Source organism: Thamnophis elegans, chromosome 13 (genome assembly GCF_009769535.1).
Source record: "Thamnophis elegans isolate rThaEle1 chromosome 13, rThaEle1.pri, whole genome shotgun sequence".
Lineage (NCBI taxonomy): Eukaryota > Metazoa > Chordata > Lepidosauria > Squamata > Colubridae > Thamnophis > Thamnophis elegans.
In genome coordinates this window covers 1077666-1100218 of record NC_045553.1, presented here as the reverse complement: position 1 = coordinate 1100218, position 22553 = coordinate 1077666, and the positions used below count along the sequence as shown (strand labels likewise).

At 49.1% G+C, this 22553-nt stretch overlaps 2 protein-coding genes across 3 annotated transcripts; both read left to right on the top strand.

Moving 5' to 3' along the window:
• Nucleotides 1–2711: 2711 nt before the first annotated feature.
• MAPKAPK5 (MAPK activated protein kinase 5) lies at nt 2712–16535 on the top strand. Of its 2 annotated transcripts, none has more exons than XM_032229240.1 (14): nt 2712–3408; nt 4925–4998; nt 5619–5694; nt 6994–7091; nt 7582–7690; nt 8809–8898; nt 9281–9376; nt 10023–10103; nt 10262–10449; nt 10777–10897; nt 11325–11455; nt 11671–11786; nt 13050–13154; nt 14948–16535. In XM_032229240.1, the coding sequence occupies exons 1-14, from the start codon at nt 3373–3375 to the stop codon at nt 15040–15042; spliced, it is 1416 nt and encodes a 471-aa protein (XP_032085131.1). In that variant the 5' UTR covers nt 2712–3372; the 3' UTR covers nt 15043–16535. The 2 variants fall into 2 exon arrangements, with proteins under 2 accessions (XP_032085131.1, XP_032085130.1); XM_032229239.1 differs by having other exon boundaries at nt 11671–11792.
• Nucleotides 16536–17816: 1281 nt separating this feature from the next.
• LOC116516688 (disintegrin and metalloproteinase domain-containing protein 21-like) lies at nt 17817–21208 on the top strand. Its single transcript, XM_032229334.1, has 2 exons — nt 17817–17865; nt 19086–21208. The coding sequence occupies exons 1-2, from the start codon at nt 17817–17819 to the stop codon at nt 21206–21208; spliced, it is 2172 nt and encodes a 723-aa protein (XP_032085225.1).
• The last annotated feature ends 1345 nt before the right edge of the window (nt 21209–22553 follow it).

Sequence of the window (22553 nt, the reverse complement as noted above, 5' to 3'; positions counted from 1 at the left end):
AAATATGTTTGCTTCACGAGGCGAGGGCTCCAGATGGCCAAGGACCAGGATTTGGGGAAGAACAGGGAGGGGATGTGGATCCCTAAGTGTCAAATTTGTTTGGCTGGTAGTGTAGCCACAAAAGCTCAAATGAAATTCACAGGGAGACTCCTTTAGAAAACGTTTCCCAACCTTTTTAAGATGTCTGGATTTCGGCTCCCACAATCCCCCAGCCTGCTATGAATTCTGGGAAGGGGAAGGCCAAACATCTTGAACTCCACAAGGTTTGGAGAAGCTGCCCCCTGCCCTGATTTACCCAAATCGAGTTTTAATCGTTTTGCTTCCTCGGATGGTGCTTGTTAAAACAAAAAATAATAACCGGTTGCACAAGAGCAGGGATACAACACAAAGTATATAACGTAACTATAGTATATATTTACGTTTTAATATTGATACACTGTATTAAATAACATAACCCAGCATCAAAGTCTTAAGGGCCGAAGAGTGAAATTCTCACCCGCTCCCTTCAGAAACTGGCAGGTTTAAAAAAAAAAAAGAATTATATATATATAGTATTTGTGCTGATAAATGAATAAAGGGAGACTAGTATAGATCTATTTCAAGCTATTTAGCTCTCATCAGCTAGCTATACCCTTACTGGGATTCGAACCTGGGCTGTATTGCATCTTAGGCAGATGTTTTAACCACTAAGCCACAGGCTCTGATCCGTTATCAGCTGAGCCAGGGAGAAAGGTATATATTTAAAGTCACAACCCCTGGTATGCCCCAATGATGGGAGGAAGCTAACTGCTTCCATTCTCTGTCCATCGGCTCGTCACAAGAGACCATCCAGACAGAAACCCAATATTTTTACTGTTGACTTTCTTACATTTGTGTAGTATTTTGTGTACTGTCTTGTGTGTTTAATCTGTTTGTCCTCCCTTCCTTCTGAACTGTGAGCCGCCCTGAGTCCCCCCAGGGAAAAGGGCAGCATATAAATAAACTACCTATACCTATTTGTGCTGATAAATAAAGGGAGACTAGCATAGATCTATTTCAAGCTATTTAGCTCTCATCAGCTAGCCATACCCTTACTGGGATTCGAACTGGGCTGTATTGCATATGCCACAGGCTTAGTGGTTAAAACATCTGCCTAACATGTAAAAACAGCCCAGATTCGAATCCCAGTAAGGGTATGGCTAGCTGATGAGAGCTAAATAGCTTGAAATAGATCTATACTAGTCTCCCTTTATTTATTTATCAGCACAAATGCAAAACAAATGTAACAAAGGCAACAGTAAAAATATTGGGTTTCTGTCTGGATGGTCTCTTGTGACGAGCCGAATGACAGAGAATGGAAGTAGTGATCTTCCTCCCATATTTGGGCATACCGGGGGTTGTAAAATCTAAATAGATACCTTTCACCCTGGCTTGGCTGATAACGGATAAGAGCCTGTGGCCTAATGGCTAAGATGTCTACCTAGTATGTAATATAGCCCAGGGTTCAAATCCCAGTAAGGGTGTGGCTAGCTGATGAGAGCTAAATAGCTTGAAATAGATCTATACTAGTCTCCCTTCATTTATTTATCAGCACAAATGCAACACAAATGTAACAAAGGCAACAGTAAAAATATTGGGTTTCTGTCTGGATGGTCTCTTGTGACGAGCCGAATGACAGAGAATGGAAGTAGTGATCTTCCTCCCATATTTGGGCATACCGGGGGTTGTAAAATCTAAATAGATACCTTTCACCCTGGCTTGGCTGATAACGGATAAGAGCCTGTGGCCTAATGGCTAAGATGTCTACCTAGTATGTAATATAGCCCAGGGTTCAAATCCCAGTAAGGGTGTGGCTAGCTGATGAGAGCTAAATAGCTTGAAATAGATCTATACTAGTCTCCCTTCATTTATTTATCAGCACAAATGCAACACAAATGTAACAAAAAGGCAACAGTAAAAATATTGGGTTTCTGTCTGGATGGCCTCTTGTGACGAGCCGATAGAGAAAGGAAGCAGTCTGCTTCCTCCCATATTTGGGGCATACCAGGGGTTGTGACTTTATATATATATGATAGATCGATATAGATAATAGATAAATAGATTAGATTATAGATAGATGCATGCATACATACATACATACATACAGATACACACACACATATATATATATGCAAACAAATGCAAATTATAAACTTTCCAGATGTTCCTAATAGGGACAACCACTCTGAGGGGAAATTAGGGCGGTGCTTTTGATACACTTCTCGGGGTTATTATTTGGCGGGCGTTCGCCTCTGTTGGTTGTTGGCGAGGAAGGCTATTATTAATTAATTAATTCATCCTACCTGGAAAAAAAACATTCTACCTGAAATCAAGGCCTCGCCTGTCAGTCGCGCCTCTCCCCAAAATGGCGGCCAGCCTCCCAGCGGCTCCCCCTTCGTCCTGCCTGCCACGCTCGAGATCTCGCGAGACGCCCCGCGCGACACCTCGCGGGCGGTGGACAAAACGCAGGCGCGGGGGGGGGGGAAAGGAGACCCGCCGCTCCCCTAACCACGACAGCGAAGGGGCGTGTCCTCTGGTTTTCCCCGCCCTCCCCTCGGACGAGGCAAGGGCTGTCTCCTTCCCTCAGATAACCCCGTCCGTGACGTCATCCCGAGGCGCCGCCCCGGAGAAGAAAGACCCGGCGGCCCCGGGGGAGCCTTAACTGGAGAAAGAGAAGAAAAGAGGGAGGGGCCTCCGAGGCAGGGCGTCGCGCGTAGGCACGGGGCTGCCCCGGCCACCCGCCTGACTGCTTCCTTCCCCGAGAGCCTCGGCAGCGGCCAAGCTCCACTCGGTGTTCGACCCCGCGCGGCTTGCCCGTCAAGGCGGCGCGGAAGCTAAGGGATCCGGGCAGGCGGCGGCTGCGGGGAGCGCGGCGGACGCCCCTCCTGAGTCAGGCGGGGGTGCCCGTGGAGGAGGAGGAGGGGGGGTGCGAAGCGGTGGCCATGGCCGGCGGCTGCCCCGCGTCAGTCGAGCCCCGGCGGCCGGGCTGAGTCGGCTGCGGCGCTTCCCTCCCGCCGCCCGCGGCCTCGCTCTTCCCCGCCGCCAGGAGAGGGCTCCCCCCGGGCCTCCGCTTCCCCGACGTCCCGCTCCCTTCCCTCGGCTGCTGGGCGGGGATGAGGCGGCAGCCCGGCGGAGGCGGTGGTGGTGGCGGCGGCGGTGGCGGCAGCAGCAGCAGCAGCGGCGGAGGAGGCGGCGAAGGGGGAGGCGGCAGCGGCGACGGTAGTGGAGGCAGCGGGGACAACGACGCCGACGACTCCGACTTGGAGGGGCGGCCCCCCGCCTAGCCCCCCCGGCGCGCCCCCCGAGCCCCCCGAGCCCCCGGGCCTGAGGCGGCGGCGGAGGAGGAGGAGGAGGATGTCGGAGGAGCCCGACGCGGAGAGGATGATCAAGGTAAGCGAGGGGCCCTCTGAGCATGTGCAGAATTCACACAGGAGGTAGATTACCCCCCCACCCCACGCACCCCGTCCCATCATCCCGTCTTGCCTCTCTTGAGTTGGACTACTGCTCCCATCATCCGCTGCTGGAGGAATGGCTGGCCTCTCGGTTAAGTTGAAGTACAGCTCCCATCATCCCCAGCCCCGGTCGTGGACTACGCTTCCCCTCATCCTCGGCTGGCAGCTGGACCCCAATTCCTGTAAGCAATAGCAATAGCAGTTAGACTTATATACCGCTTCATAGGGCTTTCAGCCCTCTCTAAGCAGTTTACAGAGTCAGCATATCGCCCCCAACAATCTGATAGATGATAGATAGATAGATAGATAGATAGATAGATAGATAGACAGACAGACAGACAGACAGACAGACAGACAGACAGACAGACATATAGAGATAGATAGATAGATAGATAGATAGATGATAGATAGATAGATAGATAGATAGATAGAAATAGCAATAGCAGTTAGACTTATATACCGCTTCATAGGGCTTTCAGCCCTCTCTAAGTGGTTTACAGAGTCAGCATATCGCCCCCAACAATCTGATAGATGATAGATAGATAGATAGATAGATAGATAGATGATAGATAGATAGATAGATAGATAGATAGATAGATAGATAGATAGATAGATAGATAGATAGATAGATAGATAGATAGACAGACAGACAGACAGACAGACAGACAGACAGACATATAGAGATAGATAGATAGATAGATAGATAGATGATAGATAGATAGATAGATAGATAGATAGATAGATAGATTGCAATAGCAATAGCAGTTAGACTTATATACCACTTCATAGGGCTTTCAGCCCTCTCTAAGCGGTTTACAGAGTCAGCATATCGCCCCCAACAATCCATAGATAGATAGATAGATAGATAGATAGAGTAGATAGATAGACAGATAGACAGACAGACAGACACAGACTTATAGAGATAGATAGATAGATAGAGATAGATAGATAGATAGATAGATAGATAGATAGATAGATAGCCATAGCAGTTAGACTTATATACCGCTTCATAGGGCTTTCAGCCCTCTCTAAGCCGTTTACAGAGTCAGCATATTGCCCCCAACAACAATCCGGGTCCTCATTTCACCCACCTCGGAAGGATGGAAGGCTGAGTCAACCCTGAGCCGGTGAGATTTGAACAGCCGAACTGCAGAACTAGCAGTCAGCTGAAGTAGCCTGCAGTGCTGCATTTAACCACTGCACCACCTCGGTAAGACCGGTGGAGGGACCGGACTGGCCCCCCAAAAAATGACTTGTGGGGGGGTTTGCTGTTTTAATTTAACGTGTGACCCCCCCCCCCTTGGAGCTGTGGATGATGAGGGTTGCGATCCAGCAGCCCAGACCCGCGGTGCGCAGAACTCCACCTTGCTGTCAGCCTCTCGGTTTTATCTTCAACTACTGCAGGTGGGACCGTCGGCCTTTCACCTTTCTCCTCTCCTTTGCAAAACCAACAGGAAACCTCTATTTTGGAAGACTACCACATCAACTGGACTCAGAAGCTGGGAGCTGGAATCAGTGGCCCAGTAAGGTAAAAAAAAGATCTTTATGTATTGCTCGGGGATTTGCACTTGGGGGAGAGCTGTGAAATCGGGGATTCTTCAATTCAATTCAATTTATTAAATTTATATGCCGCCCTTTTCCCCTGAAGGGGACTCAGGGCGGCGCACAACTCGAACCGGGGAGGGGAATACAGACAAAAAGATTTAAAAGCAACAAGATAACAATATATAATTTAAAAACACACAACAGTCATACCAATTCGAGACGGGGGCAACAGCTCTTTAGCCCCAGGCCTGTCGGAACAACCAGGTTTTGAGGGCTTTGCGGAAGGCCTGGAGGGTGGTGAGGGTTCGAATCCACGGGGAGTTCGTTCCAGAGGGTCGGAGCAGCCACAGAGAAGGCTCTCCTCCGGGTAGTCGCCAGTCGACACTGGCCGGCCGATGGGATTCGGAGGAGGCCTAATCTGTGGGATCTAATCGGTCTAGTGGAGGTAATTGGCAGCAGGCGGTCTCTCTTGAATTAAACTGCGAATGGAAATCAAAGGTCAGATTGGGACACACTTTCCTTCGTGTTCATTAGCAGACAATAAATGCAGCTGTCAAAGTCTTCCACAGACTCCCGTTAACCAAATGCTTTTTTACTGCACAGAGTCTGCATCAAAAAATCGTCTCAAGAACGGTTTGCACTGAAAATCCTTCTGGATCGCCCCAAAGCGAGAAATGAGGTACAGTACTTCTTCTGTAGGGAAACGTTTTGGAACTTTGGCTGCCTGGGGAATTCTGGGAGTTGAAGTCCACAAGGTTGGACACTCCTGAGCCTAGAAAAAGCGACTGACCGTTTTAAACCAATGAAACCTAATATTCCAAATACTAAAATGTTGTTGCAAAGCATAAAGTGATTGTCTGACAATATCCTCATAGCACAATGCCTTCTAATGAATCCTGGCATTGCCCTTGAGTTATTAAATTGGATCTGAATAGATAAAAAGATACAGGAGGATACCTGGAAGAATTTGCTTAGAAAAGCCTCACTGTAAAATTGAGCCCAGAAAGATGCTGGTAGCTTGGCTTTTATTTATTTATTGAAGATGTTGATACAGCGCCAAGCGGATTGTGACTCTGCTTGGACAAAAGTATTAATTTCCTGTCAAGAATTTGCTTCCTTGAGCCTGGTCCTGGTCCAGTTCCAAAGCAGGCTCTTTCAGTCAATGCCAGAAGCCTCCCGGGATTCCCCTTAAGGCCAGCCCGATTCCACACAGGATGGGACAGAGTGATCCTAAGAACCAACTTTGAGATCTGCTCCTGTTGCATTTGTCATCCGTTGCTGGCCTATGAATGAGTTTGTGGGTTTTGATGATGCCATCCAGAGTAGCTCCTCCTCCTCCTTTCTTCTTCTCCTTCTCTTTCTCCTTTCTCCTCCTTCTCCTCCTCCTCCTCCCTCCTCCTTTCTTCTTCTCCTCTTTCTCTTTCTTTTTCCTCTCTCTTCTTCTCCTCCTCCTCCTTTCTTCTCCTTCTCCTTCTTTCTCCTTCTTTCTCCTTCTCCTCTCTCTTCTTCTTCTTCTCCTCCTCTTCCTCCTCCCTCCTCCTCCTTTCTTCTTCTCCTTCTCTTTCTCCTTCTTTCTCTTTCTCCTTTCTCTTCCTCTCTTCTTCTTCTTCTTCTTTCTTCTTCTTCTCCTTCTCTTTCTCCTTCTCCTCCTCTCTTCTTCTTCTCCTCTTCCTCCTCCTTTCTTCTTCTCCTTTTCTTTTTCCTTCTTTCTCCTTCTTTCTCCTTTCTCCTCCTCTCTTCTACTACTACTACTACTACTTCCCTCCTCCTCCTTCTTCTTCTTCTTCTTCGCATTATTAGAAAGGCCATTTTGCCCCGTTGGCCTTCAGTGTAGTGGAGCTGGAAAGATCTGGCCTTCTCCAGTTCTGCTGAATTTGGTTTGTGAAAAGGGTAAAGGAGAGGCTCCTCCTGGCAAACCGGTTAGTTTCCTGCCGTGGATCCGTGGGGTTTCAGTGGGTTTTCTCCCGTTTTGCACCAGGTCCGGCTTCACATGATGTGCGCGGCACACCCCAACATCGTCCAGATAATTGAAGTCTACGCGAACAGTGTACAGTTCCCCCATGAGTCCAGTCCCAGGTAAGGTGGCACAGCAGGATCGCAAAAGAGAACTTCCGTTTTGGGTGTAAGGCACATCTCTTCCTCCCCGCCCCAACCTCAAAAGGGTTACTGCCTGGAAGGAAAAGTGAGGGAGGAAGACACAGAAATAAATATGGGGGGGGGGGGGAGGACTATGGTTTGCATGCTTGACCACAAAGAGTATGACAAGCCAATGTTGGGTGGGGGTGGAGGGTTGTGGGAGAGGGAGAATGGTGGCTTTTTTCTTTTCTTTTTGGAGATGGTATTGTTTCAGTGGCATATTTGTGGCCCTTCCTTTTAAAATTGCAAATCCACTGCGTTGCTCTTCCTTTAAGCTGCCCTGAGCAGTAGAATTTCTGCAGAATATCTTCCTGGGTCTGGTTCCATTACCAGAAAGGGGGGCTAGGGGGGAAGAGGTTTTTTTTCTGAATGCCTTGATTTTCTTTTTTTTTTTAACCCATGTAACAAAACGGGATCCTTTGAAACCCAGGTCTCGGCTGCTCATTGTTATGGAGATGATGGAAGGGGGTGAACTGTTCCACAGAATCAGCCAACACCGCCACTTCACTGAGAAGCAAGCAAGCGAAGTAACAAAGCAGGCAAGTTTTAACCCTCCCGAAAAAACCCTCCCTATTCCACCCTGGCATAAGCAAACAATATGGAAGAAAAGAACTGTAAAAAAGAAAAAAAGATTTCCAGCAGACGGATTGGAAAGAGGCAAGCTTTAAAACAAAATTAAAAAAAAAGCAATGTTTGGCCCCCTCGAAAGATTACCTGCTTTGCTATAATCTCAACATCTGTTTCCCAGGTTTTGATGGCTGGGGTGGGTGGGTGGGGGGCTCTTTTCCTTTCTCAATGTGTGGGTGGGCGGGGGTGGGATGGTTGAGGGTGCTGGCATGCCTCCTCAGGAGGGAATTGATTGAATTGCCCAGGAAAAAAACCCCATTTTGTTCAGCTGTGCAAGCTCTTTGCCCTGCAGAATGAAAAAGGAAAGATTGATTGATTTGATTTGATTGATTTAATAAATTTATAGGCCGCCCAATCCCGAAGGACTCCGGGTGGCTTACAGAAAATAAATTTTAAAAAAGCGAAGAGTTGAAAAACGGAGGAAAACAGATTTAAAAAACCACATCATGCACCCAGGAAGCCGCCTTGAGTTGAGATTGTGGGATTGTGTCTTATTGTTTCGTGTTCGGTTCTGTACACGCCCGTCTTCCCTTCCCTCGAGCTGCGTTCTGGAACATTCCACAGTTGCAGGTGTCATCGCTCGGCTCCTGTGAGGATCGTGTGGCTTAGCCCAAGGCGGGGAGCCGTCAAGCACAACCCCGTTTCCCTCCTTGTTGAAGAGGCCAACTTTTCTTCCATGGGTTTCCTCCCTACTCCAGGATTGCTAAAACTCCGCCGGCTTAAAATCCCAGCTGAGCCTCCTTGGCAAGAGAATCCCCTTCCCCTCAAAGGGAGCTTTTCCCCCAGTTTACGCTCACTTCCTGCCTTCTCTGCCGCAATGAAATCAAGCTAGCAGGAGCCCGTGGCAGAGCCAGGAAGGGACAGAATATCCCTTCTGGAGGCTAATCACGGGTTGGATTTGGAATGAGCCTGGAGACCCCCGTAGAAGCAGCTGGCCTTGAGTGTGGGGGGGGGGGGGACTATCCACGTCTCAGGAGGGGATCTGTGACCACCTTCTGATCCCTTGTGGCTTTTTTCTCCCCCTTTTCAGATCGCTTTGGCTTTGCAACACTGTCATTCGTTAAACATTGCCCATCGAGACCTTAAACCTGAAAATCTTCTTTTCAAAGATAATTCTTTGGTAAGGTGGACGTTGATCGGCCTGGATGTTGTGTTGTTGTTGTTTTACTATTCGATCAGTGTGAGCCATGCAGCTTCCTTTCCTCTGGTTTTTCTCCCAGCCGTTGGCCTGCAGGAGAGGCGGGTCTCCTCCCTCCAGCGGTTCCTTCTGGCTCCTCCTCCTCCTCTTTCCTTGCCGCTTCATGTCAGGATCCCCATCCTTCGGCCCCGTGCCATTCATTCATCCCCCCCGTCCCCACCCTGACCTCCCTCTGTCTTGATTCTCTCGGCTCTGGTATCTCTTTCCCTTCCTTCAGCAGCCCCAGAAACATTTCTGAGAGAGCGTGTGCTCCGTGTCCTGAGGCTGACACGTTTCACCTAAGCGGCTTGCTTGCTTGCTTTAGGATGCTCCCGTGAAGCTCTGCGACTTCGGGTTCGCCAAGATCGACCAAGGTGACTTGATGACACCACAGTTCACTCCTTATTACGTAGCACCTCAGGTAAGGGCCTCCTCCCTGGGGCTCATCAGGGTCTTTCCGCGGATCAGGAACACACACACACCCTCCCGCGGGCCATGAGATCTGGATAGCAATAGCAGTTAGATTAAGATTAAGATTTAGTTTATTTGTATGCCGCCCTTCTCCGGGAGGGACTCAGGGCGGCGAACAACTCAAAGGGGGAAAAAGGGAACATAAAAACACAATAGACGTAATTAAAATAAACAAGAATCATACAACCATACAGGTCGAGAGGGGAGGGGAACTCATCAACCCCAGGCCTGCCGGCACAGCCAGGTTTTGACAGCTTTCCGGAAGGCCTGGAGAGAGGTGAGGGTCCGAATCTCCGCGGGGAGTTCGTTCCAAAAGGCTGGAGCTGCCAGTGGACTTATGGACTTATATACCGCTTCATAGGGCTTTCAGCCCTCTCTAAGTGGTTTACAGAGTCAGCATATCGCCCCCAATAACAACCTGGGTCCTCATTTCACCTACCTCGGAAGGATGGAAGGCTGAGTCAACCCTGAGCCGGTGAGATTAGAACCGCTGAACTGCAGATAGCAGTCAGCTGAAGTGGCCTGCAGTACTGCACCCTAACCACTGCGCCACCTCGGCTCGGATGATTGCAGGTTATCTCCTCTTTACCAAACAGGTTCTGGAGGCACAGAGGCGACATCAGAAAGAGAAGTGTGGTATTATCCCTACCTCACCAACCCCATACACTTACAACAAGGTAAGGCGTTTGCCCCCCCCCCCCCCCCCCCCAGTGCCTTTGGCTGACTCTGTCTCAGTTATGCGGGGAGGACTTTTCTCCCGGGGGAAGGTGAGGGGGAGAGACAACGTCCATCAGATATCAACGTTTGTATTTTTTTCTCCCCCTCTTCCTATCAGAGCTGTGACTTGTGGTCCCTGGGCGTCATCATTTACGTGATGCTGTGTGGCTACCCACCCTTCTACTCGAAGCATCACAGCCGGACGATTCCGAAGGACATGAGGAAAAAAATCATGACGGGAAGCTTTGAGTTCCCGGAGGAAGAGTGGAGCCAGATCTCAGAAATGGCGAAAGACATTGTGCGCAAGTAAGCGCGGCCTCTTCTTGCCCGCTCTGCCTCCTTCCTGCCAGCCGAGGTTGGGCCGATGGCCAGCAGGGCTTTCGCCCTCCGTTTTGCTGGTTTTAGGAGCGTCCACCAAACGATTTCAGTCCATTGAAAAACCGCCTGGGAAGCTTCAAGTAGGAGTCGTCAACCTTGGCAGCTTTTAAGAGCTGTGGATTTCAAGTTCCAGCACGACTGACGGGGGAATTCTGGGAGTTGAAGTCCACAGGTCTTAAAAGTGGCCGGGGGTTGGACACCCCTGCCTTCAAGGGTCAACTGAGTGATGGGCCCGTTTCCTTAAAAAACCCACAGGCTGCTGAAGGTTAAGCCGGAAGAGAGACTGACCACGGAAGGCGTTCTGGATCACCCTTGGCTCAACTCGACCGAGGCTCTCGACAACATACTGCCTTCTGCCCAGCTGATGATGGACAAGGTTCTTGACGGCTTATTTGTAAAGGAATTGTCTGTTTAGCACGCAGGGCAGTCGATGGCCCAGTCTTTCCTCCCTGGGGGGGGGGGGGGGTCTAGAGGGTCCAGCAAGGCAGCCCCTCCCTCCTCAAACCTCAGGTGATGCTTTTTTAAGTCGAGGCCTCAGGAGTGGGAACCTTTGGAGGGAGGGAGTTGCTGTCGGAGATGGTTACTCCGGGATTGGGTGGCCTATAAATAAAATTAAACTCAAACTCAATCCTCTGCCTTTCCTGTTGATGCTCTTTCCTTTGGGGTTCTACTCTTCCCAAGATGTCCTTGGCCCCCGTGGAGCTCCCTGTCTTGTGCTCCAGCCCATCTTCCCACCTGCTGCTGTAAGGTATTGTGGACCGGAAGACTGAAAGGGTTAACGGATTCTCTCCAATCCTTAACAGGCCATGGTTGCCGGGATCCAGCAGGCCCACGCAGAGCAACTGGCTAACATGAGGATACAGGATCTCAAAGTGAGCCTCAAGCCGCTGCACTCGGTCAACAACCCGATTCTGCGCAAAAGGAAACTTCTGGGGTGAGTGTTTTGAGAAGCTTCTCCTGACGCTAGGAGGGAAGAATGAAAAATAAAGGCGGGTGGAGGAAATATTTAGCCAGGCCAGGACATGCCCCAACCCTTCCCTGCTGCTTCTTTTTTTAGCCCAGGCTAATGTTGTTCAGACTAATTGGGAGGAGGAGGGTGTCCCTTGTTACTTGCTCTAGCACAACTCACGTTTCTCTCGATCCTTGCAGAACGAAACCAAAGGAAAGCGTGTACATCCACGACCCTGAGAACAGCGGCAAGGACTCCAACGTTGCCCTGGAGAAGCTACGGGATGTGATTGCTCAGTGCATCCTGCCACAGGCTGGTAAAGGTGGCAGATCCTAAGACGAAATGCTTTTTTTTGGGGGGGGGGGCATGGCGGGTGGGGAGATGCTGCGCTGCTTTCCCAGCCTTTTCTCCAGCAAAAGAGCTTGGAAGTGATCTGGAAATCAAAGCTCCCACTCTTGATCTTAACAGATCAAGATTACTCTGGGTTTTTTTTTTAACTTAAAATAATGTACTGCTGCTTTTTGCTCCTGCTAGAGCTTGAGTCAGGGGAAAGGATGAAATTATATCTCGCAAGCAACCTGAGTAACAGCCAAGACTTTTTTTTTTTAATGTCCAGTTTGAAGTTTTGTGCCCAGTTCCTTGGTTCAAAGAAGAATTTTAAGATGCCTGGGAGGAAAAAAACATTTCTAGATATGGAAGCAGAAACATTACAGGGTCCAGGCAGAGAGACCTCAGAGAGAGGGTGGTAGCCCCCATTGGAAACAACCATTGGCTGGGACTTTGAAGTCACGGGTTCTTCGTTTTCCAGCGTCCTTTCTCTCCGATCCCTCATCCGGTCCTCCCTCTTTCTGACCACTTCTGGTTGTTCACTTCCACAGCCTCTCAAGAGTGTTGGAAAGAGCAGCAGGAAAATAATTGCATCCATCCAAACACCTTGTCTTTCTTTTCTTCAACTTTCCTTCAACGTTGATTATTTTTCCCCTTGTAAATATGTTTTATTTTCATTTCATTTCGTACAGTCACATATATACTGTGCATAACCGGGGCATATAACATTGAACAATAAACACAGCCCTCCCTCTTGTCAACAATACCCCCCAAAATACAAACCCAATATACCACTTCGACCCTCCATACACCCTTTCTTTCGCCCCCCCCTCCAACTTTCGTTCTTCCCTCCAACATTCCCCTCTACTTCCTACTTCCCCTCCCCCTCTATCACTCCTCTCTCCCAGTACACTCCCTCCCTTCCTTCTCACCCTCCCTCCATTCCTCTCTCCCACCCTCTCTACCCCTCTTTCTTCTTTCCCTCTACTCCTCCCTTCGGTGTATTTCTACTATCTATCAATATATTCAGCTTGTCCTATTTTTACACTAGAATTAAAGAGCAACAGTATACAAGTGCAATCGTGTTACCCTTCAACGTTGATTTTTGACAGCTGCTTCTGTTGGATCCCACAGATTAAAAGTTTCAACTTTTAATTATGTCGAAATTACTCCCCAAGTTGTCAATAAAAAAGTCTTAGAATGCTCAGGAGAGTTTTCTTTCTTTTTTCTTTTCCCCCTGTTCCTGGACCAGGAGAAAATGAAGATGAGAAACTGAACGAAGTTATGCAGGAAGCCTGGAAGTATAACCGGGAATGTAAATTACTCAGAGACACTCTGCAGACCTTTAGCTGGAATGGTGAGTCTCCCAAATCTGTTGAAGGGTCAAGTGCTTAGGTCACAAGGGGATATGAAGACTGACAGCAGTCAAGAGGGTTTTTTTTTTTTTTTTTTTAAAAGGAAATCTAATTTAGTTGTAATTGTTACAGTATTCTAGAATTGCCCAGGTATTGGAGGAAGGGGTTTCAGAGCAACTTTAGATTTGTAACCTGGAGCAAGCACCTCTTGTTAAGTCTTGTCTCTTTCTAAAGCTCTGCCAGCTTTGATTGTAGATTCTGAAAGGTCCCCGTTCAGACCCAGCTCCCCAAACACGACAAACCCTCTCAAGAGATTCCTTGATTAGGACCGCCGGAAGCCCCAGCAAAAACTCTCTCACCACAGGCTGACAATTCTGTCCGGCCGGGAGATGAGAAGTCATCTGCCACATCTATTCATCTCCACCCTCTGCCTTTTACCCCCAGGGCTCGGGTGGGGCTTTGCTAGCAGCGGTGACTCTTCCATCCCAAGGACCGGCCCATAGATTTCCACTGCTCTCCTCTCCTCTGCCACATCTATTTATCTCCACTTCCTGCCTTTTATCCCCAGAACTAGAGTGGGACTTTGCTAGCAGCGGTGGCTCTTACATCCCAAGGACCGGCCCATAGATTTCCACTGCTCTCCTCTCCTCTGCCTTCTGTGCATCTGTGCATCAGGCACTGGGCCCAGCTGTTCCTCTATTCTATTTATTAAATTTATAGGCGGCCCAATCCTGAAGGACTCCGGGCGGCTTCTCCTCCTCCTCTTCCTCATCAGCCACTCCAGACCGGGGGGGGGGGGGGGCTGTTGACTCTCTGATGGAGAGAGGTCTGGTGAGGGCTGACGGATTCTGTGCCTCTCTCTCTCTGTCAGCTCTATTCCCTCTTCCCCTCAGAGCTCTCAGGATGCTGCCCCTAACTCCCACGCCTCCTCCTCCGATTCGGCTGCTGGAGGGGCCCGTCAGCCAACAGGCCACAGCAGTCCCTCGCCCTCCAGAGCTCCACTTGGGATCACCATGCCTCTCTTCCCTGCCTCCTTGTCCTGATCAAGAAATGTGTTCGACAGGCTCATGCCCTCGTCACCTCTAGTCTCGATTACTGTAATGCGCTTTACCTGGGGCTGCCCCTGAAAAGTGTTCGGAGACTACAGATGGTCCAGAACGCAGCCGCGCGAGCGATATCGGGTGTACCTAGATACACCCATGTTACACCTATCCTCCGCGAGCTGCGCTGGCTTCCGATCGGTCTCCGAATGCGCTTCAAGGTGCTGGTCATCACCTTTAAAGCCCTACATGGCTTAGGACCTGGATATCTGAGAGACCACCTCCTGCCACATACCTCCCAACGGCCGATAAGAACTCACAGGCTGGGCCTTCTCCGGGTGCCGTCGACCGGACAATGCCGGCTGGCGGCCCCTCGGAGGAGGGCCTTCTCTGTAGCTGCTCCGGCCCTGTGGAACGATCTACCCGCAGAGATCCGGACCCTCCCCACTCTCTCGGCCTTCCGAAAAGCCACTAAAACCTGGCTATTCCGGCAGGCCTGGGGCTGTTGACCCATGAATGAGGTCCAGCCCCTCTCAGATTGAGTGTATGGTGCGTTCTTCTTTTAAAATTCTTTTTCTTTTTCTATTTTTAACTTCTTATTTTAATCTTGTTCCTGTAAGCCGCCCGGAGTCCTACGGGATTGGGCGGCATATAAATTGTTAAAGTTAATTTAAAGGCTCTTTTCTCCTGGCCGTGTGTCTATTTTCCACTTGCTTGCCGGGCGTTAACCCAAGTTCACCTCTTCCACTTTTTAGGTAGAGGATTTACCGACAAAGTGGACCGGCTAAAACTGGCAGAAATAGTGAAGCAAGTGATTGAAGAGCAGACCGCCGCTCACGAGTCGCAGTAGTTGGAGCTGCTTGTTCTTATCAAAACACACATATTCTCACCCGTTTTTATTTTAGTTTTTTTAAAGACCATTTTGTGAATTATCTGTTCAAGCAGCCTTGCCCAGCCGGGCGCCTTCCCAGATGTTCCGGTTTGGGATGATAAGGGCGGAAAGCACCCAGCTGTGCAAGGCCGCTGCAAACTGTAAAAAGTATTTTTTATGTAAATTAATAAGTCATAATTATTTCATTAAATTTCCACGCAGCTTGAGAAACGCTGTATAGATGTAGATAATGAGAATCATTGGTACTGTAATATTTTTTTAAGAAACTCGGTTCCTCAAAAAATTATATATATACATATATATATATATATATTATATATTACATGATTTTTACCTAGCCCTTCATTCATGATTTTAAATGGGGCAAATGATTGTATTCTCCCGAGTATCCAGACGAGGCAATATCTCTCCAGCTGCCTGGCACCACCAGTGGTGCGCCAGCTCAGTCCTGGGGGGTCTCCCTTGGCCTTCAGCTCCATCCATTACTTGAAGAAACCGGCCAGAGATGTATGGGCTACTCAGCTGCCTGGCGATCCAAGACAGCCCTGTAAAAAGCGGTGACTGATTAAAAAAAAAACACAGCGCTGTGTTTCCCGGTCTGGAGGCCCATTTTCTTGAGCCGAGAATTACATTTTTCCTCTGTTTTGAGACGCGAAGCATTGGGGGACAGAAACGGGAGCTGGTGGGTTTGTACCAGTTCAGAGGGAACTGTGATCTCTCGGACAAGAGATTTGCTTTTGATCTCTCGGACAAGAGATTTGCTTTTGAAGCCTGGTGGGGACAGCCCCACCATACCACTCTGGCACCATTGCCCCGCGGCCGCTGAAATGCCGATCCCAGGTTATATGCGGGCTCTGGGGTTTGCTATTTCTGGGGTAATGGTGTTTTGTTGTTTTTAAAATCCTTCCTGAGTCCTATCATCCTTGCCCGGCTTCTTTTTTTCTGCTTTCTGGGCTCATCCTTCAAATGTTTTCCTTGTGGGCTTTTTGTCTGTGACAGCTGCTGGTTGCAGTCTTGCAATTTTTATCCAGAGCCATTTGATGGGAAGGAAGGCCCGCGAGCGCCTGGCTTTAGTCTTGGTTTTTTAGAATAGAATTTTATTAATTTGTATGTAGTCTTGGTTTTTAGTTCTTTAGTTTTTAACGGGAAGGTTTTGCTGCTAGCAGGGGCAAAATGTTAGGGCTAAACATCTGGAAAGCTGGAGTCTCTTTTTGTCTATAGCGCCAGTTCAGTTGATAATCTCAGGACTTTTCGCCCGCTCTGCAAACATAACGAAGAGAATGCGCTGAGAAACAGGACGGGGAAACGTCCTTTGGAGATGCCCACGAGGATAAATGATGCCATGCCAGAGAAGGAGCCTTTGAAACAGGGGGAAACTGAGTCCTCGGCCAGGAAAAAAAACCCTCAAACCCTGCAGAAATAGGATAATGTTTCCCACGCTCTGCAGAAGCCCAAACGTGAGTTGAAGTTCAGCGCCAGCTTGTCAATCATTTTCTGCTGCAATTAATTTCTTCAGCCGCTCGGAAACAAGAGAGTCTGATCCTTGGGTGTTTTCTCGCCAAGGATGCCCGCAAGGTGGCATTCCGTTTTTCTGTGGCAAACGGCGTTCACGGCTTGGAAAATATTTAACAAGCCTTTCCTTTGAGACTTCCCTTTCTCCCGTTTCCTCTGGCTCGTGAGACTTTTTCAAGAGTTGGACGGTGGCTGATGGGCGTGGCTGACCACAGCCGAGGGGTTCCCCTTTTTGTAGACGTACGTAAGACATACTTGTCCTTGCCTCAGCCTCACCCAGCCTGTCGTCCTCCGGCTGAGGAAGGGTCAGAAATCCCAAGAATTCCCTGGTGGTCTCTGCTCTCCATGGGAAGGGGCTGGATCCTCAAATAGCTGCTCCCAGAAGACACCCCCCCCCTCCTCCAAGATCCGTTTCATCTTTTGGAAGTCGAGACTGCTGCCAGAAAATGAGGCGGGAGATTAAATACTTACTTAGTTTTGTTTAATTTTTTGTTCGACTATTCTGGGGAATTTTTGGAGATTATTTTTTACTTTTTACTCTTTGCCTGCCACTATTACTCATTTGAATGTGGCTCAGGGTCTGGGTTCTTCGGATCAATTATCCTTTGCATCTGTTGTTATGTACTACTAACTCTCCAATGAAAGTAGGAGAATCTTTCTCTCGCCCAGCAACTCCACGATCGGCTTCCGGGAAAGGCCCGTCTCAGTTCTTGCCGTCTCTGCCGAGTGGCGTAAAGAGAAACCTTTACGCAGGACAGGAATTTATCTGCCATGGTGGCTCCTTGGTGAGATACGGCAGGAAGCGAATGGATGGAAGTCTTGTTCCCTCCCCGAACGATGCATCGATCCCGACGTTCCACCCTTCTGACTTGGGTGCCTCTGGATGGGTTGGGGCTACAGCTCTCACCATTGGGGTTTGGGCCCCGTAGTCCAGCATGTCTACTTTGGGAAGGCTGCTGTAGGAATATCTGTGGTCATCGGAAACCACTTTTCCTTGCAAGTGGGGGGAGGGAGGGAAGGCATCTTTCGTAAAAGCACGACGGAATGCCTTGATGCTCCTGGGTTTAATTGGGCTTCCCTGGCAAAGCTTTTGGTGTCCCTCTCCATCTCAAATTTCTTTCTTGCACCTGTGGAAGGTGCTTTTGATGGGCGGAGCCCCTGGTGGCGATTGTTGATTCCCGAGAGACCGAATCCGTGAGAAAAAGGTTTTGAGAGCGGGAATGGCGTTGCGCATGTACGTTCTCGGCCGCAGCGTATCCGACCTCAGCCGTAAGGATCCGTCATGCCTTCATCATCCTCCTTTCACTTCCCTCCCCGCTTTTAGGCATTTTGCTGTATCACGGTTTTTGTTTTTCGAATCAGTATTATACGAATGTAAATATTATGCATTGGTGTACATAAAATAATTTTAGTAAAATTTATCAAAGTTTCTGTCTCAATTTTTTTTTTTTAAAAAAAAGTCTTTTTCAACTAGCCTGGGGTTGTTGGTTTTTTAAAGGTAACATCAATTGACAGGGAACCCGGTTCTGTCTTTGCCGCCTTACACCATCGATTTTTCCGGAGAGAAAGCGCAAGCTGAAATCGATTTTGCATTGCTTGAGGCCCGTGGCCTGCCTGCATAAACATTTCTGCCCTTGAGCTACCGTGCATCTAAGCCAAAAAAGACTGGTGGACATACGTAGTAGCTGTTCCTTCCTGGGCAAGCTCAGCTGATCCTTGTGGGTCTTTTGGGGTCAATTCTATACCTATTATGGGGGGGCATGAAACAGATTTCCTGTGCCAGGCGAATAACAAAGGCTGTGAAATAGCTGTAAGGGGTTGACTAGATCCTCAAAGAAAGAACTGGAAATCCGAAAAATAGCCAGGATACCAAAAGAGGAAATCCAGGTATAGCTTGTTCTACACACTCAGTCCTGAAATTTGCTGTTCAGTCACTCTGGGAAGCCCCTGGTGGGAGGGAGGGAGGGAGGGAGGTTAAGTGGAATATTCATATTTAAAGAGGCTGGATAAACAGTTGCCTTCTGGAATCTTCCACTGGAGAAGACCCGTAAGAGAGAAGCAGTGGTTGGATCAGTGGCAAATTCATTCTTGGCCACCGTGATCTTTACAAGATTCATCCAGAACAAGTGGGAAGAGGAAGGGTCCGGAGGTCTTGAGATGTCCCCCCATTCCCTAGTGCCCTCTCCGTTTTGGCTCTCTTGTTAAACAAAGACGACCACCAAGCCAGACAGTTGGACGTGCCTGAAGAATCTTGATGACTCAAGCGAAGTGATGGCGACGGCCATTGCTTTTTGAGACGTCGATGATCTGAAGTAGGTTCTCACAAGATTAACTGACTCGCCCAAACCAAACCAACCTTTGACTCCCCCCCTCCCCTTTGGACACCCACATCAATCTCTCCTCCAGGAAAAGCACGTGTGAAACTCAACACAGTTGAGTCATGACACGCGCGGGTAGACCTCTTGGGAGCTGGTTTTTCCTCCCGCTAGTGGTCTTCACCCTTTCCACCATTCACTGCAGCTGGTTGCTTCCTCCGGCCTATTCCTCTTACGAGGTGATCATCCCAAGGCAGTTAGCAGCCCGAGGAGGGAAGGCAAAAAAGGATGAGTTATCTTACCTCATCAAGGCAGCAGGAAGGGATTACATCATCCGGCTCAACCCCGCAAAGCACTTGCTAGCTAAAAACCTCCCCGTCTTCACATATGATTCGAAGGGAGAGCGCATGGAGAGCCATCCCTACATGCCGATTGAGTGCTACCGTCAAGGCCACGTGGAAGGCGTGGTTGATTCGCTGGCAGTTCTCAGGACCTGCCTCGGTCTCACTGGTTTGTTGAAAATTGGAGCAAGGATTTACGGTATTGAGCCTCTGCTGAATTCCTCTGCCTTTCAACACCTCCTCTATCTCTCCGGAGAATCCCAGCCTATTTTTTCACCATACATGGCAGGGGTAGTAGGGAGAACAAAGCGGCAAGCAAATGATCCGCGGCCCAGACAAGCCAGAAGATTGTACAATTATCTCCAGTCCGAAGTCGTCCCCAAATATATTGAACTGTATATTGTGGTCGACAAAAATGTGTTTGACGAAGAAGGCGCTAGTATCAGCCGAGTGCAAACGACAGTGCTGGACGTGGCGAACATCGCGGACGCTACCTTTCAGATCCTGAACACCCACGTCGTCCTGGTTGGACTCGAGATCTGGACTGAAAAGAACCTAATAGACATGCCTGCAGACCTCACGGAAATTCTTCATAATTTCAACAAGTGGAGACAAACCGGCATGCAAAACGGCACCGCGTACGACACGGCCTTCTTGTTCCTTCAACAGCCTTACAAGAATGCCTTCGGACACTCCTACCAGTCGGGTATTTGCGAGCCAGATTTTGCGGCAGGGCTCCAGGTCTACCGGAAGGAGCTGGCCCTCTTCGCAAGGGGGTTTTCTCACGAGTTGGCCTCTCATATTGGGATGGAGCATGACGACACCTACTGCGTCTGTGGCAAACACACCAGCTGCCTTATGCGCACGTACTACGCCTCGGTTAACCTGTTCAGTAACTGCAGCATTCTGAATTTCCTAGACCTTTCCGAACAGGGCCTCTTGAGATGCTTGCAAAACGTTCCCGAGATACCTTCCAGATTCGAGCATTGTGGGAACGGGGTTTTGGATGTGGGCGAACAATGTGATTGTGGGGAACCACACGCATGCCTGCACGATCCTTGCTGCACTTCTGAGTGTCTTTTGAGGGAAAATGCCATTTGCGGGTCAGGGAAGTGTTGCCGAAAATGTGAGTACATCCCCAAAGGAGAAATCTGCCGGGCTAAAGCCAACGAATGTGATCTCCCCGAATACTGTGATGGAAAATCGGCCGAGTGCCCCAAGGACTATTACTTGCAAGACGGGACACCCTGCAGCAAATATTCTTCTTACTGTTACAAAAAGAGGTGCTGGAATCACGATTCCTTGTGCCGCAGAATCTTTAGGGGAGAGTCCAGATCAGCTGGCGAGAGTTGCTACCTGGGTCTGAACATCCTCGGGACTCCCTATGGCAACTGCGGCATTGACCACGGCGGGAAGAAATATGTGAAATGCCATCCTGCGCACAGCATGTGTGGAAAAGTTCAGTGTGTCAATGTGAAAAAGGTGCCCGACCTGCAAGACATATTGGTCCACGTGAACGTTGTGCGAGGGACGAAGTGCTGGACTGTTTCTCACCCTGCCGAAACCCATCACCCACACATCGGGTCTGTCCCCAACGGCATCGTGTGTGACCCGTACAAAGTGTGCATCGATCGCCAATGCCTCCCCAAAACCACACTGAATTTGACCTGCGAGCCGCGGAAAACCTGCCGAGGAAGGGGTGTCTGCAACAACCTTCACAAGTGCCACTGCAACAGCGGATGGGCCCCTCCGAACTGCAAGTATTGGGGTGCAGGAGGGAGCATTGATGGAGGTTGCCCCGTGATTGCCTGGGGTAACTCCTTGGCGAAATACATCCTGGGAACCATGATCCCTTTCTGCATGCTGATCATCGCCGCTGTTCTCGTGATCTTTCCAAAACTGGGGGAACTCCTGGGACCGTTTCTGAGGTGGTGGAAAAACCAGACACCCAGATAAGGATGCCGGTTGAGGCTCCCTATTAGGCCCACAGAAATTCACTCAGAAAATTATCTTCTCTTGCAACAAGCGCGTCTAATGATCATAAAAGTTAGCAGCCTAATGTTCAAGATTATTCAGACAAAACACGTGGAAAAGAGCGTTGAGAGCAAAATCCAAACGGCTGTGCTAAAATACCAAATCCAATGCAATACTTTTCCTCTATTGGAAAAGGGGGAAGGAAAAGGGGTGGGGCGGGGCGGGGTGGGGGTGAGGAGCAGGTAATAAAACCACTTACAAATCAAACTTGTGAAGGTGCCTGCTCAACAACGCCTCTTTCTTAAACTTCTCAGAGTGTCCGGAAGTGCACAACAGTGGGAATTTATTCTGTATGACTCCAGGGATCCACAAAAGATCATTTGCTTCTTGGCTAGGAAAGCTACAAGATCAGAACGCTACGAGATCTTGAACCAGCCTCTCCCGGGCGCTGAGATAACTTTAGGAGCAATCCCACATAGGGCCCCATAGAGCAGTGTTTCTCAACCTTGGCAACTTGAAGATGTCCGGACTTCAACTCCCAGAATTCCCCAGCCAGCATTCGCTGGCTGGGGAATTCTGGGAGTTGAAGTCCAGACATCTTCAAATTGACAAGGTTGAGAAACACTGTCCTAACCACTGCTGGGGAATTCTGGGAGTCAACTCCCAGCATTCCCCAGTTGAAGTCCGCAAGCCTTAAAAAGTTCCAAAGTTTGGACACCCCCTGCTTTAAAGTGTGCAAGCGACACTTGTGAACCCCACAACCTTTCTAATGCTGCATTTAGGCCAGTGTTTCTCAACCTTGTCAACTTGAAGATGTCCGGACTTCAACTTCCAGAATTCCCCAGCCAGCATTCGCTGGCTGGGGAATTCTGGGAGTTGAAGTCCGGACATCTTCAAGTTGACAAGGTTGAGAAACACTGCCATAGAGTACTAAGACAAATTAATCAGGCAGTATCTATTCGCCAGCACTCAGATTTATCTTTTAAGTACCCCGCGGCCCTTAAGTCAAGACACATTGCTTGCAACGCAACAACGTTTGTGTAAATGAAATTAGAAGGAACTTTAAAATGTTACGGTGAAAGAGAGGAGGAGGAGGAGGTATAAACCCAGTTCCTTTCCCCTCTCGTACCTTGCCAGTGTCCACAGCCAGAGGAACCCCAACTTTAGGAATACCAACCCCAAAGGCCTGGAGTGAAGAGGAGATTGGTTAGAGGAGCTCCAGATCCAGAAGGAAAGAGAGCGACCGATCCTCTTTCCCCTGGCATCTCATATCTGGCTTCAATCTTAACCGCCCTACATCTTCGCCCTCATTTTTTAGACCACTGAA